This window comes from Oncorhynchus kisutch, linkage group LG20 (assembly GCF_002021735.2).
Source record: "Oncorhynchus kisutch isolate 150728-3 linkage group LG20, Okis_V2, whole genome shotgun sequence".
Lineage (NCBI taxonomy): Eukaryota > Metazoa > Chordata > Actinopteri > Salmoniformes > Salmonidae > Oncorhynchus > Oncorhynchus kisutch.
In genome coordinates, this window is record NC_034193.2 from 43,905,673 (window position 1) to 43,921,963 (window position 16,291).

General features: G+C 44.3%; 2 protein-coding genes across 2 annotated transcripts; both read left to right on the forward strand.

Annotated features, from left to right (window-relative positions):
• Positions 1 to 164: 164 nt before the first annotated feature.
• On the forward strand, positions 165 to 4,958 carry LOC109865774 (TAF5-like RNA polymerase II p300/CBP-associated factor-associated factor 65 kDa subunit 5L). The gene is made up of 6 exons (XM_020454209.2): positions 165 to 347; positions 847 to 988; positions 1,240 to 1,344; positions 1,499 to 2,280; positions 2,437 to 3,284; positions 4,627 to 4,958. Exons 2-5 carry the CDS (start codon positions 850 to 852, stop codon positions 3,232 to 3,234), a joined length of 1,824 nt encoding a protein of 607 aa, XP_020309798.1. The 5' UTR covers positions 165 to 347; positions 847 to 849; the 3' UTR covers positions 3,235 to 3,284; positions 4,627 to 4,958.
• Positions 4,959 to 7,451: 2,493 nt separating this feature from the next.
• Positions 7,452 to 16,291, forward strand: LOC109865964 (calpain-9-like). Its single transcript, XM_020454480.2, has 19 exons — positions 7,452 to 7,786; positions 9,024 to 9,093; positions 9,340 to 9,458; positions 9,676 to 9,809; positions 10,066 to 10,234; positions 10,517 to 10,686; positions 10,802 to 10,879; positions 11,050 to 11,210; positions 11,515 to 11,672; positions 11,846 to 12,054; positions 12,288 to 12,324; positions 12,414 to 12,494; positions 13,238 to 13,295; positions 13,544 to 13,608; positions 14,847 to 14,915; positions 15,048 to 15,126; positions 15,361 to 15,477; positions 15,643 to 15,701; positions 15,834 to 16,291. The coding sequence occupies exons 1-19, from the start codon at positions 7,616 to 7,618 to the stop codon at positions 15,858 to 15,860; spliced, it is 2,031 nt and encodes a 676-aa protein (XP_020310069.1). The 5' UTR covers positions 7,452 to 7,615; the 3' UTR covers positions 15,861 to 16,291.

Below are 16,291 nucleotides of genomic sequence, written 5' to 3' on the forward strand. Positions count from 1 at the left end.
TTTTTACGAATAGCATTGTCATTTATGAATAATCCCTTCAATTAAAATTACACTATTACTGATTGTAAATGGATTGCCTTTTGCAAGTAGCTAGTTGTTGTGTTTTGGTTGGCAGTAAACAGAACACGATATAGATTTCCTGCCATCACATTCAGGCAAGATGAGTCGATCAATCGATGACTCCAAGATGAGAACGAGCTGCTATTTGATGGAAGGGGTGGACATACATGATGATGGGGTTGCTACGAAAGGCAGCGGGATATTTGTGATAAGAACAAATCACATTGCTTAAATTAAATTTCCTTAATAGCTGTAACTGACAAGGAAGAATATCAGCACGATATGCAGTGAGTGGCCATGATGTTGTTGAGATGTTTTTCGCTAAACCCGCTTAAAGTTCGAAGGGCCTAGTTTAGCTAACTTTAGCTGCTGGCTAACGTTATTTTGCTAATGACAGGACTGCAATAAATACTCTTTGCTTAAGCTGTTTGGTGCGTACTTTTACCAGTGCATTTGTTTCTCACTTGTACGGACATTCTCCCAAGTTTCCATAGCGACCCTTGCTAACACTGGCTAGCAGTTTTGTTGAGTGGTTGCGTTGACAAGTGTTAGCTAGTCATATAGCCCATTTTTATCTTCTCCAACAGCACTGAAGTGAATTACTCGTGGTTCAATGTAATCCCAGGAAGCTATAAATATAACTATCTAGTTTCTAGCAGTGTTTGTAATGAGTTAACTAACATGTTAATGCAATGCAGTAGGTTACATCAGCTAAACAACGTCTTAATGCACAGGTAAAGCCTTTTACTTTTGTCCAGGCTGCTATACTGTTTTGTATTTTCCCAGGTTATGAAGCGGGTACGCACAGAGCAGATCCAGTACACGGTAGCTCAGTACCTGAAGCGGAGGCAGTATGTGGATACTGAAAGTTCCCTGAAGGGGGCTAAACTGTCCCAGTCCGCAGAGGAGATGGCTGCCAACCTCACAGGTGAGGCTTTGAATTGGCAGCTGGCCGGTTTCAAATGCAAAGATCAGTGACCAAATCAAGTGAAACTAGTATCACAGATTGAATGGGTGAATGATGCCAACTATTTTTGCAGACATGATTCAGCAAATCTTACTTATTGAGAAGCTCAAGCATCATCTTTCAGTTTAGGATGAGTGTTAACAGGTGATTAACAACTCATGGTGATTACTCGTATACCTAATCTTATTAATTGTCTCTCTTTCTTTGAGCAGTGCAGGCAGAGTCGGGGTGTGCAAACATTGTCTCTGCTGCCCCTTGTCAAGCTGACCCTCAACAGTACGAGACCCAATTTTCCAGACTACGCAATTTTCTCTCAGGTACTTCACAATTGTGTAGAGACTGATATGTACGCTGTTGTGCAACATTATACTAGCTTACCACTTAGTATGAAGCAATATATTGTAAATGCTATGCTAGTTACTGTGGGCATAAGATTGTGGCCTTACTCTTTGTTTATTTTCTCCGGTCCAGAAGCGGCGTTGCCATGGGGCCAGGAGGTGAGCTGCGTCCTGTTCCCGCTCTTCGTTTATCTCCACCTGGACATGGTGCGCTGCAGCTTGAAGGGGGCGGTGGATGGCTTCTACAGCCGCTTCCATGGCCTCTTCCTGGGAGACACCGAGCAGCGCTCCACCGTGGAGCAGCTTCGCCACGTCCTCACCCAGCAGGATGTCAACGCCAACCCTAAGCTCCTGGCCTTCCTCGACCACAAGTACGTGGTGAACCTGACGGAGCCGGCCTACAGTTACTTGTTACGCTATCTGCAGAGTGAAGACAACAGTACCCTCTGTAGGGCCCTCAGCACCCACGTCCAGGTAGAGGTCACCTCCTCACCACGCATCGACTACCAGCTGTACGGGACGACGGGAGCGGGAGCCGCCGGGGCTGCCACCACGGCCCCCAACTCTACCTCCCCGTGGTCGGGAGCGGATGGCCCTGAGCGAGGGGAGGCGGGGGGGGTGGATGTCCCCACAGGGATCCCGCAGAGCGAGGTGGCCCTGGAGGCACTGCAGGACTGCATTAAGAAAGTGCGTGAGGGGCCACCATCACTCACCACCGTGTGCTTCTACGCCTTCCAGCACACGGAGCAGCTGCTGAACGCGGCAGAGGTGTCGGCCGACAGCAAGCTGCTGGCCGCCGGGTTCGACAGTTCGGCCGTCAAGCTATGGAGCCTTAGGGCCAGGAAACTGAAGGCCAGGCCACACCGGGCCGACGTGTCACACATCCGCTTAGCATGCGACGTGCTGGAAGAGGAGGTGAGAGGATTTTCTTTGGTTAGGAATTTTACAGAAATAGTCTGTTTTAAGATGTTGGTATCCCTGCTGACAATTATGGGACATTTTCACATATCTAGGCAGTACAATGGTGTTTCCTCTGAAAATGTCAATGCGCTTTTCCCCCCCTGTGTTCAGGCAGATGAAGAGGACGGCTCGGGCAGCGAGATCAAGACCCTGCGTGGCCACAGCGGTCCGGTGTTCCGCACGGCCTTCCTGACAGACAGCTCGGGCCTGCTGTCCTGCTCGGAGGACACGTCCATTCGCTACTGGGACCTAGGCAGCTTCACCAACACTGCCCTCTACCAGGGCCACGCCTACCCCGTCTGGGACGTGGACGTCAGCCCCTGCAGCCTCTACTTTTCCAGCGGCTCCCACGACCGCACTGCCCGCCTCTGGACCTTCTCCAGGACATACCCCCTGAGGCTCTACGCCGGCCACCTAGCAGACGTGGACTGTGTCAAGTTCCACCCCAACTCAAACTACCTAGCCACAGGCTCCACGGATAAAACTGTCCGCCTCTGGAGTACCCAGCAGGGGGCGTCAGTGCGCCTGTTCACAGGCCACCGCGGCCCTGTGTTGTCTGTAGCTTTCGCGCCCAATGGGAAGTACCTGGCGTCGGCGGGCGAGGACCAGCGGGTGAAGCTGTGGGACCTGGCCTCAGGCGCTCTGGTCAAGGACCTGAGGGGCCACACGGACAGTGTCACCAGCCTGTCGTTCAGCCCCGACAGCAGCCTGGTGGCCTCCTCTTCCATGGATAACTCAGTCAGGGTGTGGGACATCCGAAACTCCCATGGGACGACCCACGCGGATAGCTCGTCCAGCGAGCTGGTGGGGCTCTACACGGGAAACACCAGCAACGTGCTCAACGTCCAGTTCATGGCCTGTAACTTGCTTCTGGTGACGGGAACGGCGCAAGAAAAACATGGACAGTAGACATTTTGTTTTGTCTGGCCTGTCTGTTTAGTTTTGTTTTAAAATACTGTTGTCTTTATTTTTATTTTTTTATTTTACCTTTATTTAACCAGGTAGGCAAGTTGAGAACAAGTTCTCATTTACAATTGCGACCTGGCCAAGATAAAGCAAAGCAGTTCGACAGATAAAACGACACAGAGTTACACATGGAGTAAAAACAAACATACAGTCAATAATGCAGTATAAACAAGTCTATATACAATGTGAGCAAATGAGGTGAGAAGGGAGGTAAAGGCAAAAAAGGCCAAGATGGCAAAGTAAATACAATATAGCAAGTAAAATACTGGAATGGTAGTTTTGCAATGGAAGAATGTGCAAAGTAGAAATAAAAAAATAATGGGGTGCAAAGGAGCAAAATAAATAAATTAATTAAAATTAAATACAGTTGGGAAAGAGGTAGTTGTTTGGGCTAAATTATAGGTGGGCTATGTACAGGTGCAGTAATCTGTGAGCTGCTCTGACAGTTGGTGCTTAAAGCTAGTGAGGGAGATAAGTGTTTCCAGTTTCAGAGATTTTTGTAGTTCGTTCCAGTCATTGGCAGCAGAGAACTGGAAGGAGAGGCGGCCAAAGAAAGAATTGGTTTTGGGGGTGACTAGAGAGATATACCTGCTGGAGCGTGTGCTACAGGTGGGAGATGCTATGGTGACCAGCGAGCTGAGATAAGGGGGGACTTTACCTAGCAGTGTCTTGTAGATGACATGGAGCCAGTGGGTTTGGCGACGAGTATGAAGCGAGGGCCAGCCAACGAGAGCGTACAGGTCGCAATGGTGGGTAGTATATGGGGCTTTGGTGATAAAACGGATTGCACTGTGATAGACTGCATCCAATTTGTTGAGTAGGGTATTGGAGGCTATTTTGTAAATGACATCGCCAAAGTCGAGGATTGGTAGGATGGTCAGTTTTACAAGGGTATGTTTGGCAGCATGAGTGAAGGATGCTTTGTTGCGAAATAGGAAGCCAATTCTAGATTTAACTTTGGATTGGAGATGTTTGATATGGGTCTGGAAGGAGAGTTTACAATCTAACCAGACACCTAAGTATTTGTAGTTGTCCACGTATTCTAAGTCAGAGCCGTCCAGAGTAGTGATGTTGGACAGGCGGGTAGGTGCAGGCAGCGATCGGTTGAAGAGCATGCATTTAGTTTTACTTGCATTCAAGAGCAATTGGAGGCCACGGAAGGAGAGTTGTATGGCATTGAAGCTTGCCTGGAGGGTTGTTAACACAGTGTCCAGAGAAGGGCCGGAAGTATACAGAATGGTGTCGTCTGCGTAGAGGTGGATCAGGGACTCACCAGCAGCAAGAGCGACCTCATTGATGTATACAGAGAAGAGAGTCGGTCCAAGAATTGAACCCTGTGTCTGGAGGGTCTCATCTCAGACATGGTCACCATGGAGACATACATGTTATCTTCCCTAAGCCAATTACAGAGAGGTATAATTTCAGGTCAAAAGGTCACTTGCTAAAATTGCCCACTCGAGGTTGTTTTTGACAAGATCTCTGAGTAGAAAAGAGATGTTAATCTGAACATACTAAAAAATTACTTGGTTTTATTTTGATGCTTATATCCACAATGCCAAAATGAGAAGTTACAGTTGAAGTCAGAAGTTTTACATACACCTTAGCCAAATACATTTAGACTCAGTTTTTCACCATTTCTGACATTTAAAAGTAAAAATTTCCTGTCTTAGGTCATTTAGGATCACCACTTTATTTTAAGAATGTGAAATGTCAGAATAATAGAGTGATTAAATTTTGTCACATCACATTCCCAGTAGGTCAGAAGTTTACATACTCTCAATTAGTATTTGGTACCATTGCCTTTAAATTGTTTAACTTGGGTCAAACATTTCGGGTAGCCTTCCACAAGCTTTCCACAAGCTTCCCACAATAAATTGGGTGAATTTTGGCCCATTCCACCTGACAGAGCTGGCGCAACTGAGTCAGATTTCTAGGCCTCCTTGCTCGCACATGCTTTTTCAGTTCTGCCCACAACTTTTCTATAGGATTGAGGTCAGGGCTTTGTGATAGCCACTCCAATACCTTGACTTCGTTGCCCTTAAGTCATTTTGCCACAATTTTGGAAGTTTTCTTAGGGTCATTGTCCATTTGGAAGACCCATTTGCGACCAAGCTTTAACTTCCTGACCGATGTCTTGAGATGTTGCTTCAATATCTATTTTGTGAAGTGCACCAGTTCCTCCTGCAGCAAAGCACCCCCACAACATGATGCTGCCACCCCCGTGCTTCAAGGTTAGGATGGTGTTCTTTGGCTTGCAAGCTTCCCCCTTTTTCCTCCAAACATAACGATGGTCATTATGGCCAAACAGTTCTATTTTTTAAATGTTTCATCAGACCAGAGGACAATTCTCCAAAAAGTATGATCTTTGTCCCCATGTGCAGTTGCAAACCGTAGACTGTCTTTTTTATGGCGGTTTTGGAGCAATGGCTTCTTCCTTGCTGAGCAGCCTTTCAGGTTATGTCGATATAGGACTCGTTTTGCACTTTTTTTTTCTCAATTTGCACTTTTCGCACGTTCATCTCTAGGAGACAGAACGCGTCTCCTTCCTGAGCGGTATGACAGCTGCGCGGTCCCATGGTGTTTATACTTGCGTACTATTGTTTGTACAGATGAACGTGGTATCTTCAGGCATTTGGAAATTGCTCCCAAGGATGAACCAGACTTGTGGAGGTCTACAATTTTTTTCTGAGGTCTTGGCTGATTTCTTTTGATTTTCCCATGATATCAAGCAAAGAGGCACGGAGTGTGAAGGTAGTCCTTGAAATAATCCACAGGTACCTCCAATTGACTCAAATGACGTCAATTAGCCTATTAGAAGCTTCTAAAGCCATGACATCATTTTCTGAAATTTTCTAAGCTGTTTAAAGGCACAGTCAACTTAGTGAATGTAAACTTCTGACCCACTGGAATTATGATACAGTGTGATAAGTGAAATCGTCTGTCTGTAAACAATTGTTGGAAAAATTACTTGTGTCATGCACAAAGTAGATGTCCTAACCGACTTGTCAAAATTATAGTTAGTCAACAAGATATTTGTGGAATGGTTGAAAATGAGTTTTAATGACTCCAACCTAAAGTATATGTAAACTTCAGACTTCAACTGTACATGTAAGAGGGTAGATTCATTGGAAATAACTTTTTGATTTATGGCATTTTCACCAAGAACTACCTGATGGGTTCTACTAGTGAGACCTCATAACTTTTCAAGTTTCCCAAATATTTCCAATAAATTCACATCTAAGTAGAGTTTCCAGGTAGAATGTTAGCTTGGCATGGTTCCGGATGAGGATTGCATTTTGGGTCTAGTGCCTTGAGGGTCAACACCTGTTTTATTCGGTCACGCACAAAATTCACATTGATCTAAAAAAAAATGGGTCTCTGGCTATTTGATTACTTGAGTTGTTTAAAAATCAGCATCTCCCCAGGATTTGTCCTCATACAGTTGTTAAACGTCATCACCACTAACTGAGAATGTTGGCATGCTATGAAATGCTGAACTGCGACCAATATGAGAGTAGTCACAGGGAAAGAATGACAACTCTACTTTGTTTCTTTACCATTCTGTCAGTGGCATTATTTGTAATATGCTAAGAAGTGTAAATATATTTTTGTAATCTCTTGACTGGCTGTACCTGGTTTTTATTTTTCAAGAGAGATGGCACCCTGTTGCATGTTTGCGGGTGAAGATGAATTGATAAAGTTAAGAGAAAGATCGGGACTTTGGAGTGTTTTATATGGCTTCATATCTATAATGGTAAAGATAAAACAAATGGATACTCGTTAGTTGACAGACATTTTCTGTTCATATCAGCCTTCTATTTGTAATTGAGATTTTTAATTTTTAAATGGCTTTATTTTTAAATAACTATTTCTCCACAAAATGATCCTGATCTTTAAGATCTAAAACTTGAACTTGTGCTGTTCCACTTCAAATATGCATAACATGTTAGCAGTGATGACAAATCTGTCACTACCTAAAAACCTGACATTCTTGAACACATTCTATAATGAACTCCTATATCAGAGAGTGAGGAGTAACAGCCAGTTGGGCAGGGAAAGTGGGTGAGGTAAGGTGTGTTGCCGTGGGAATGAACAAACCAGTTTGTCAGGAGGGTGTGTACCTATCTACCCACCTGCTTGACAGGCTTGTCACTCCATCCAAACCACATACACATCAAAGAAACAGGATTTGCAAAACACCCAACACCGCTCTCTCTCCCAGTCTCTGTCACTGCTCACAAACAAGGGACATCTCTCCCCCACACACACACACACTGTCCTTCTCCATCTCTCCCAAGTTTCCCCTTTAGTCTGAGCCCTCAAGATGCCCGCCAAGTCCATCAGCACCCAAGCGGATGGGAAGACATTTGAGCAGCTGAGGCAGGAGTGTCTACAGAAGAAGAAACTGTTTGAGGACCCAGACTTCCCTGCTTGCGACTCATCCCTCTACTACAGCCAGAGCGTGCCCATCAACTTTGAATGGAAGAGACCTGGGGTATGTAAGCTAGAGTACAAAGGGTCTACTCCGAGGGAGTTAATGTGACTGAAAGAATACAGTAATTACAGTGTAATTAGAACATTTGCAGTTGATCGTTGAGAGTGAATGGCCTGGATGGGGTCTCTGTTTAGGTAGATTGTGCTAATTTGTTCTGAAGGCAAGACACTTTGCAATGTTAAAGTATAGAATCCTTATATTTACCTTATTCACATTATAGGGGCGGCAGGTAGCCTAGTGGTTAGAGCGTTGGACTAGTAACTGAAAGGTTGCAAGATCGAATCCCTGAGCTGACAAGGTAACAATCTGTCGTTCTGCCCCTGAACAAGGCAGTTAACCCGCTGTTTCTAGGCTGTCATTAAATAAGAATTTGTTCTTAACTGACTTGCCTAGTTAAATAAAGGTCAAATAAAAAAATAAAAAAATACATATATCAAACACTCAAGTCCAAGCCAGTTCTGTCTGTTGAGGACAAGCTTTTATCCAACCATCCCTTTAAAACCAGTTCTGCAAGAAAGGAATGTATTAGCCGATACTTTTATCTGGCTAATATCTAATTCCCTTTCTGCAGTGTTTCGCTTGAAACTTTAAAATGTCCTATGTACACATTTGAAGCTGGAGATACTGTACGTGCCTGTCTCACGTGTAGGGCACAGTCTTCTGGAATGTAGCCTTGAAGCCTGCGCTGAATGGTTTCTCTCTGACGTTGCTGGGAGTGGTGGTTGTCAGGCTATGTGCTCAGAGAAGTTAGCTAATCTTAAGAGCTTACGCTAATCAGTTTTTACTCATTATATGTCCACAGAAACATTTACACTGTGCATTTCAATACATACCGCTGACCACACAACGCCATTGAGATTAAGTGCCTTGCCAAGGTTGATACTGCAATGTGTAACTATTAAGATCTGTGATCAACTATTAAAACTAGCATACCTCAAACCTCTTAAGAAAACCATCTCTCCCTGTAACATTAGTGACTAAAATGGGAAATATCCAACTAAGATCCTTTTTTGTGATCCTTAAGCATTTCTCTCTTGGTTGATCCTTGTGAATGAATAGCTGTACCGTCTCTCTGTGTTTCCGCGTCCCAGTGACTGGGGACTTTGACTGATTTAAGAAGCCAGGAATGTGAACACACCTTCCCGAAACGGCAGAGTCACTCCAAACCCCATCTCCTTTTTAAACCTGTTTCTCCACTGTCAATAAGCCACTTATACCTGCTCCTATTCTTTTACAGGAACTTTGTGAGAATCCTGAATTCATCGTTGGTGGGGCTGATAGGACAGACATATGTCAAGGAGCACTAGGTTTGTATACATGGTACTTCTTATATGATACGAATCGTAGATCATAAATCGATATCCAAACACTAGAAATAACAATGAGATATTTGTCTGGGGACCACAAGAAAGCAGATTGTGGGCCTGATGTGGCCCCCGGGCCTTGAGTTGAAGACTTAGACTCTATAGCATTACATACGACAGCTAAGGCGGGAGGTTATGTCCATGGCTTTCAGTGTGTAGGTCCTGACTCATCACATGTTTTTCACCCAGGGGACTGCTGGCTCCTGGCGGCCATTGCCTCTCTGACCCTCCATAAAGAGACCCTGACCAGAGTGGTGCCCAACGACCAGGGCTTTGACCGCAGTTACGCCGGCATCTTCCACTTCCAGGTAGACTCGCCCTCTACACAGCTATCAACTGCCCCTTCACATGTATTGACAGAACATTGCATTTTATCTATATGACAATATTACATTATTCACCGAATGTTTGAGTCTTACCTGTTAATTGTTACATCGTACTTACTCTATTGACATCAGTGATTACACAATTCTTTAGTTGAAGGGAGTCATCCGTAAGTATAGTCTGACATGTCTCTCCCCTCAGTTCTGGCAGCACAACAGATGGCTGGACGTGGTGGTGGATGACCGACTGCCTGCTGTGAGGAACCGCCTGGTGCTGCTCCACTCTGCCTCCAACAACGAGTTTTGGAGCGCACTGCTGGAGAAGGCCTATGCCAAGTATGTGTAACTTGTAAACTTTGAAAAGTACAGGTATAACATTTATGCAAACTAAAATAGGTGTTTTGTACAATTATTGTCATGTTTGCTTGATAGTGTGTAGTTCATGTAAAACATGAGCATTGGATGATTGCAACCAATTTTTCACCAAATGCATGCAGTACACTAGCTGCAAAGCTTGGGTTAATTTTCAAATGCCTGCTATTTGATGCCCGTTGTATCCCCAGTTAACCCATTCCATTCCTTGTCTTGTCAGGTTGAACGGGAGCTATGAGTCCCTGAAGGGAGGCTCTACCCTAGAGGCCATGGAGGACTTCACCGGCGGCGTTGGGGAGACGTACGAGACCAAAAGCGCTCCAACCGACCTCTTCAACATCATGAAGAAGGCCTATGACAGAGGCTCAATGATGGGCTGCTCTATCGACGTAAGGGCCTCCAGACCAGTTTCAATGGAAGACCATTATACATGGGGTCCTTAGACACCAGGTCCTGTATTTCCAAAGCGTCTCAGAATAGGAGTGCCGGTCAGATATAGGATCAGTTTTTGTCTTTTAGATCACAACTAATAAGATAATATAGACAGGATGGACCTGATCCTAGATCTGCACTCCTACTACTACGAGACACTTTGTGAATACGGGTCCATGTCTGAGAGACAGTCCTGGTCTTTGGTGACAGATACAGATTGTGATTTTTCCTCTCTCCAGATCACCAGCTCTGCTGAGTCAGAGGCCCAGACAGCTTCAGGACTGGTGAAGGGACACGCCTACTCCATCACAGGCCTTGAGGAGGTTAACTACAGAGGGAAAAAGGTCAAGCTGATCCGGATCAGGAACCCTTGGGGACAGGTGGAATGGAACGGTGCCTGGAGTGACGAGTGAGTGCGGTTAATTTCTATCAGGCGTTGCTGAGATGAGTAGGAATAAAAAGTAGCATACACTACGCGCATTATGGGAACATGGTTATTCTGTTATCTGTTTTCTCTCTTTCAGGTCTAGGGAGTGGAATGTAATCGACAGTTCTGAGAAAAAACGCATTCTTCAGAACTCCATGGATGATGGTGAATTCTGGTTAGTAACAACAGCGATTTTAATAGATTTAGTTTTACATCTGGCACTACATCCCGCATGTTCAACAGCAATAGGTTTTCCAGTGGCCCTGAACAGTTACCGGACAAGGTCTGGGTCCAATCCTGTATACAGTGAAGCCTTTTCTGAATCAAAATGGTTGCTTGTTTCAGGATGGAGTTTGAGGACTTCAAGGCCAACTACGACAAGATAGAGATCTGCAACCTGACGCCGGACTCTCTGACGGATGACACCAAGCGGAAGTGGGAGGTGAACATGTTTGAGGGCAACTGGATCCGGGGCTCCACCGCAGGCGGCTGCAGAAACTTCATAGGTGAGAGGACAAGGTTGCAGACAGAAATGTAATGAATAGACTTGACTTGATTCCCTATTATACATGATTAACATATATATTCTACACAGTACATTTCTATCTGAACGTCTGAGCCTCACAATGTGACAGTCAGCTTGGTTCATACAAAGTTTGATGACTGAGATAAAAGGAATGCCAATTGTATCTTTGATGAATCCACTGTGCCAGAAGTGGCCAACCCTGATTCTGGAATGCCAGATAGTGTATATAGGCTTTTTGTTCCAGCCCAGCAGTAATACAACCATTTAAACCTGTTTTCCCCCAGATACATTTTGGACCAACCCTCAGTTCAAGCTGACCCTGCTGCATGCTGACGATAATAATGATAAGTGCAGCGTGGTCATCGCTCTGATGCAGAAGAACCGCCGTGCGCTGAGGAAAGAGGGACTGGACCTGCAAACCATCGGCTTTGCTCTTTACGAGGTTAGAGACACTACATGCAAGAGACCATATGCACAAACAATAGGAATACATTGGTTTTCAATTTCCTAGTACATGCTACCTATAGTAACAGTTATTTTGTTCATCACAAAGTTAGTCATTCGTTATTTGAAGGGTCTCTAAAAACATGTCCCTCCCTCTCTCTTCTCCCTCAGGCCCCTGCAGATGAGGACCATCTGGGGAAAGACTTCTTCCGCTACAATGGGTCCAAGGCTCGCAGTAAGACCTACATCAACGTGAGGGAGATCTCCGAGCGCTTCACCTTGCCCCCAGGGAACTACCTGCTGGTGCCCACCACCTTCCAGCCCCACGACGAGGCCGACTTCATCATACGCATCTTCTCGGAGAAGGCAGCCGGAACCATGTATGATATTTACGGTTGGGAGTATTGCCTGTGAATCAGTATTAGTTTCCAGCAGATAGTTGGTTAAGGGAAAGTTTGAATGAAAGCACTTGATGGCTGTAGCCGATCTACGCTAAGATGTATTTGACTTTTAATATGGCATGTAGCCTAAATTGTCGTTCAATGTAAGATGTGCTGGACAAGTTAATGTTTGTGACTTGAGAAAGCTAATCACGGGATGTTGTCATCAACAGGGAGATGGGTAACACAGTAGATGCTGATTTGCCAGATGTAAGTACTCTGCTGTTGAATATCACAAAACTGCAACGCTGAGACGCTCTGTACTTCCTGTTGATGATGTATTGTGATGTATCTCTCAGCCTCCAATGCCAAGTCTACCAGAGGAGGAGACGGATGAGGAGAAGGGACTGAGGAGAATGTTTGAAAAGATTGCTGGTTCGGTAAGAAAATGAAAATCTTCTAAGAAATGAGGAGAGCTGTCTCTGCTGAACTGGCAATGTCACTGATTCCGATACTATAAGCATGTCGAAAGGAATACAGTAATGTTGCATCCCCTGGCCATAAGACTGTTAAATGGCTAACAACTACAGCTCTCCCTCTTACAATATCCCACTCCCACAGACGATCCACACACTCTACCCACTCTGACACACACACCTTCACTGTCACTCTTTCTCACACACACACACTCGCATACAGCCTCACTCACACACTCAACACTCATTATTGATGGCACACACTTACACCCCCTCACACCTACCTATTATTGATTTGATTTATTACTACCATTTACGCTGCGCTTAATTGATTATTGATTACCATTAGTATCTATCTATTTCTGCTACTGGTCACTGTTACTCCTGTTTACATGTATATATTATCATCAGTACTGTATATTACCATACGTATTTATATATTCCTGCTACCAGTCACTTTTCAGCCCTGTTTACATGTATATCCTACAACCAGTCACTTTTTATGTATAAACCCACCTCAACCACTCCAGTACCCCTACACATTGAATAAGGTACTGGCACTGACCTGAAAGAGCTCTCAATGTACAACATTTCACTGTACTGTTTTGCACCTGTTGTGTCCTGTGGCGAATGAACTTTGAAACGTGTGCGCCACTCATTAGTCATAGCCAGAATATCATATTTTGTCTATTGTGTCTTCTCCTTAGGACCAGGCCATCTCTGCCAGGGAGCTTCAGCAGGTGTTGAATGGAGTACTTAGCAGGAGTAAGCAGCCCTCTTAAAAGTTCCATCCATTGTGTGTTATTACAACTCAGACGTTAGCATAAAGAGCAATTCAACGAATGCCACTTGAATACACATCCACACGCACATTGTTTGACTCTTGACTCTTTAAAGCTAAATTACTTGCACACTCTAGGTCTGTGAGGTTATACTTTCATGGATTACAGATCCTATAATATTGTCATGACTATTTCAGGAATGTGATATGATGTTCCTCTCTTTTCCTTCAGGGAGAGAGATCAAGTTTGACGGTCTGAGTCTCAACACCTGCCACAGCATCATCAACCTGATGGATGTATCCTTCACCTCTCCTAAACGCCTATAATGAGGCTTTGGAAAAATGCATTACTGGATTCATGCTTTTACAATGTACACTATATATACAAAAGTATGTGGACATTCCTTCAAATTAGGGGATTTAGCTATTTCACCCACACTGTTGCAGACAGGTGCATAAAATAAAGCACACAGTCATGTAATCTCCATAGACAAACATTGGAAGTAGAAGGGCTTTACTGAAGAGCTCAGTGACTCAACAAGTCAGTTCGTCAAATTTCTGCCCTGCTAGAGTTGCCTTGGTCAACTGTAAGTGCTGTTATTGTGAAGTGGAAACGTCTAGGAGCAACAACGGCTCAGCCGGGAAGTGGTAGGCCACACAAGCTCACAGAATGGGACCCGCCGAGTGCTGAAGCGCGTAAAAAATTGTCTGTCCTCTGTTGCAACACTCACTACCGAGTTCCAAACTGCCTCTGGAAGCAACGTCAGCACAAAAACTGTTCGTCTGGAGTTTCATGAAATAAATTTCCATGGCCGAGCAGCTGAACACAAGCCAAAGATCACCATGCGCAATGCCAAGCTTCAGCTGAAGTGATGTAAGCTCACCACCATTGGACTCTGGAGCAGTGGAAACGTGTTTTCTAGAGTGATGAATCGCGCTTCACCATCTGGCAGTCTGATGGATGAATCTGGGTTTGGCAGGTGCCCACTGTAAAGTCTGGTGGAAGAGGAATAATGGTCTGGGGCTGTTTTTCATGGTTCGGGTTAGGCCTCTTAGTTCCAGTGAAGGCAAATCTTAACACTACAACCTACAATGACATTTTAGACAATTCTGTGTATCCAACTTTGTGGCAACAGTTTGGGGAAGGACCTTTCCTGTTTCAGCATGACAAGGCCCCTGTGCACAAAGCGAGGTCCATACAGAAATGTTTTGTCAATCGTGTGGAAGAACTTGACTGGTCTGCACAGAACCCTGACTTCAACCCCATCGAACACCTTTGGGATGAATTGGAACGCCGACTGCGAGCCAGGACTAATCGGCCAACATCAGTGCCTTATAGATGAATGGAAGCAAGTTCCCGCAGTAATGTTCCAACATCTAGTGGAAAGCCTTCCCAGAAGAGTGGAGGCTGTTAGAGCAGCAAATTGGGGACCAACTCAATATTAATGCCCATGATTTTGGAATGAGATGTTTGACGAGCATGTGTCCACATACTTTTGGTCATGTACGTTATTTGCCTTGACAGATCAATCCAGGTTGACAATTCAGGGCAGCTTGAGTTTCAGGAGTTCAAGGTCTTCTGGGAAAAGATGAAGAAATGGATTGTAAGTACAGCATGACAACATGTTGCTGTCAGTTACAATATCATATACATTGTTATACAATAGCATATGATGTCAATTTAATATTGAACATGTGTGTGGAGGTGATAACGATGTCTATGGTGTTGGTTGCAGATGCTCTTCATTTCTTATGACACGGACCGGTCAGGGAAGATGTCCTCCTATGAGCTCCGCATAGCTCTGAAAGCAGCAGGTGAGAGACTACAGCGTGGTACATGGGGTTAGCACAGAATGCCTGCATAGAAGGTCATATCTCAATGGTAGAATGCTAGTGTTGAATCCTGTCTTTTGATCTTGAAGTTCTCTTTCTCTGTGAGTACTCCCACACTTTCTCAAGAAGACATTTCAGGGGGGGCAGAAAGACAAAAGTGTGACTTTAGGTGTGAATCAGAGCCTAACTAGTAACATTCTGTCTCCACCATCCAAGGCATGCATCTGAACACTAAGCTCCTCCAGCTGCTTGGCTTGAGGTTCGCTGACGAGAACTATGACATCGACTTTGATGACTACCTCACCTGCATCGTCCGCCTGGAAAATATGTTCAGTGAGTATAAAGGGACTGTACCACCTTATGGGATATATCTGCTCAAATAACTTGCATTTTCATGGAACAAGTAAACACTCAAGATGTTTAGTGCTTTGGAGTTGTTGGACATACCCAATGTTATATTGGTTGTTGACAAAAATATATATATTTGTCCTCCCCCAGGGGTTTTCCAAGCATTGGACCAAAGCAAGACAGGTCAGGTCAACATGAACATACTGCAGGTATAATAAACATTGTATAATATGAACATTACATTTTGTATAATATGTTTCCACTGTAAAATTCCATCTGGTGTGATGTGCCCACCAAGACATGATTTGCTTTTGATTATGAAATAACGTTTGTCTTTTCAGTTCCTCCTTCTTTCCATGAACGTCTGAAGAGGATCCAGTGGAAGAACAAAGTAAAATAACGGGCTTGGGGTGCAATATGTGTTGCTTGCAAATACACTAATATCGAGTCGTTCCCGCTGGGAACGCGGTTAGCGGATACACTAGTTATAATTCATGCATAAAACATACGCTATATAGTTATAGCTATGTTTTAACGTTGTATGCCTTTGTCTCTCTTGAATTCACTCAATAGAGACATTTTGTTTTAAAACGAAACCAACATACTTGTGCCACAGTTTGGAACTTATGCCTCTTGTATTTGACAATCAGGGGGATTTGTGTTCAATTCTGTTTACAGAGATGCTCCAATAATAAATAATGCACTGATCAAGTTTTTAAAGTTTCATGTTGACACACCGTTTCAGTTGTTTTCTCAGTTTGGGATTAAACCAAATAAAAATTATACTATGAAAATGTAA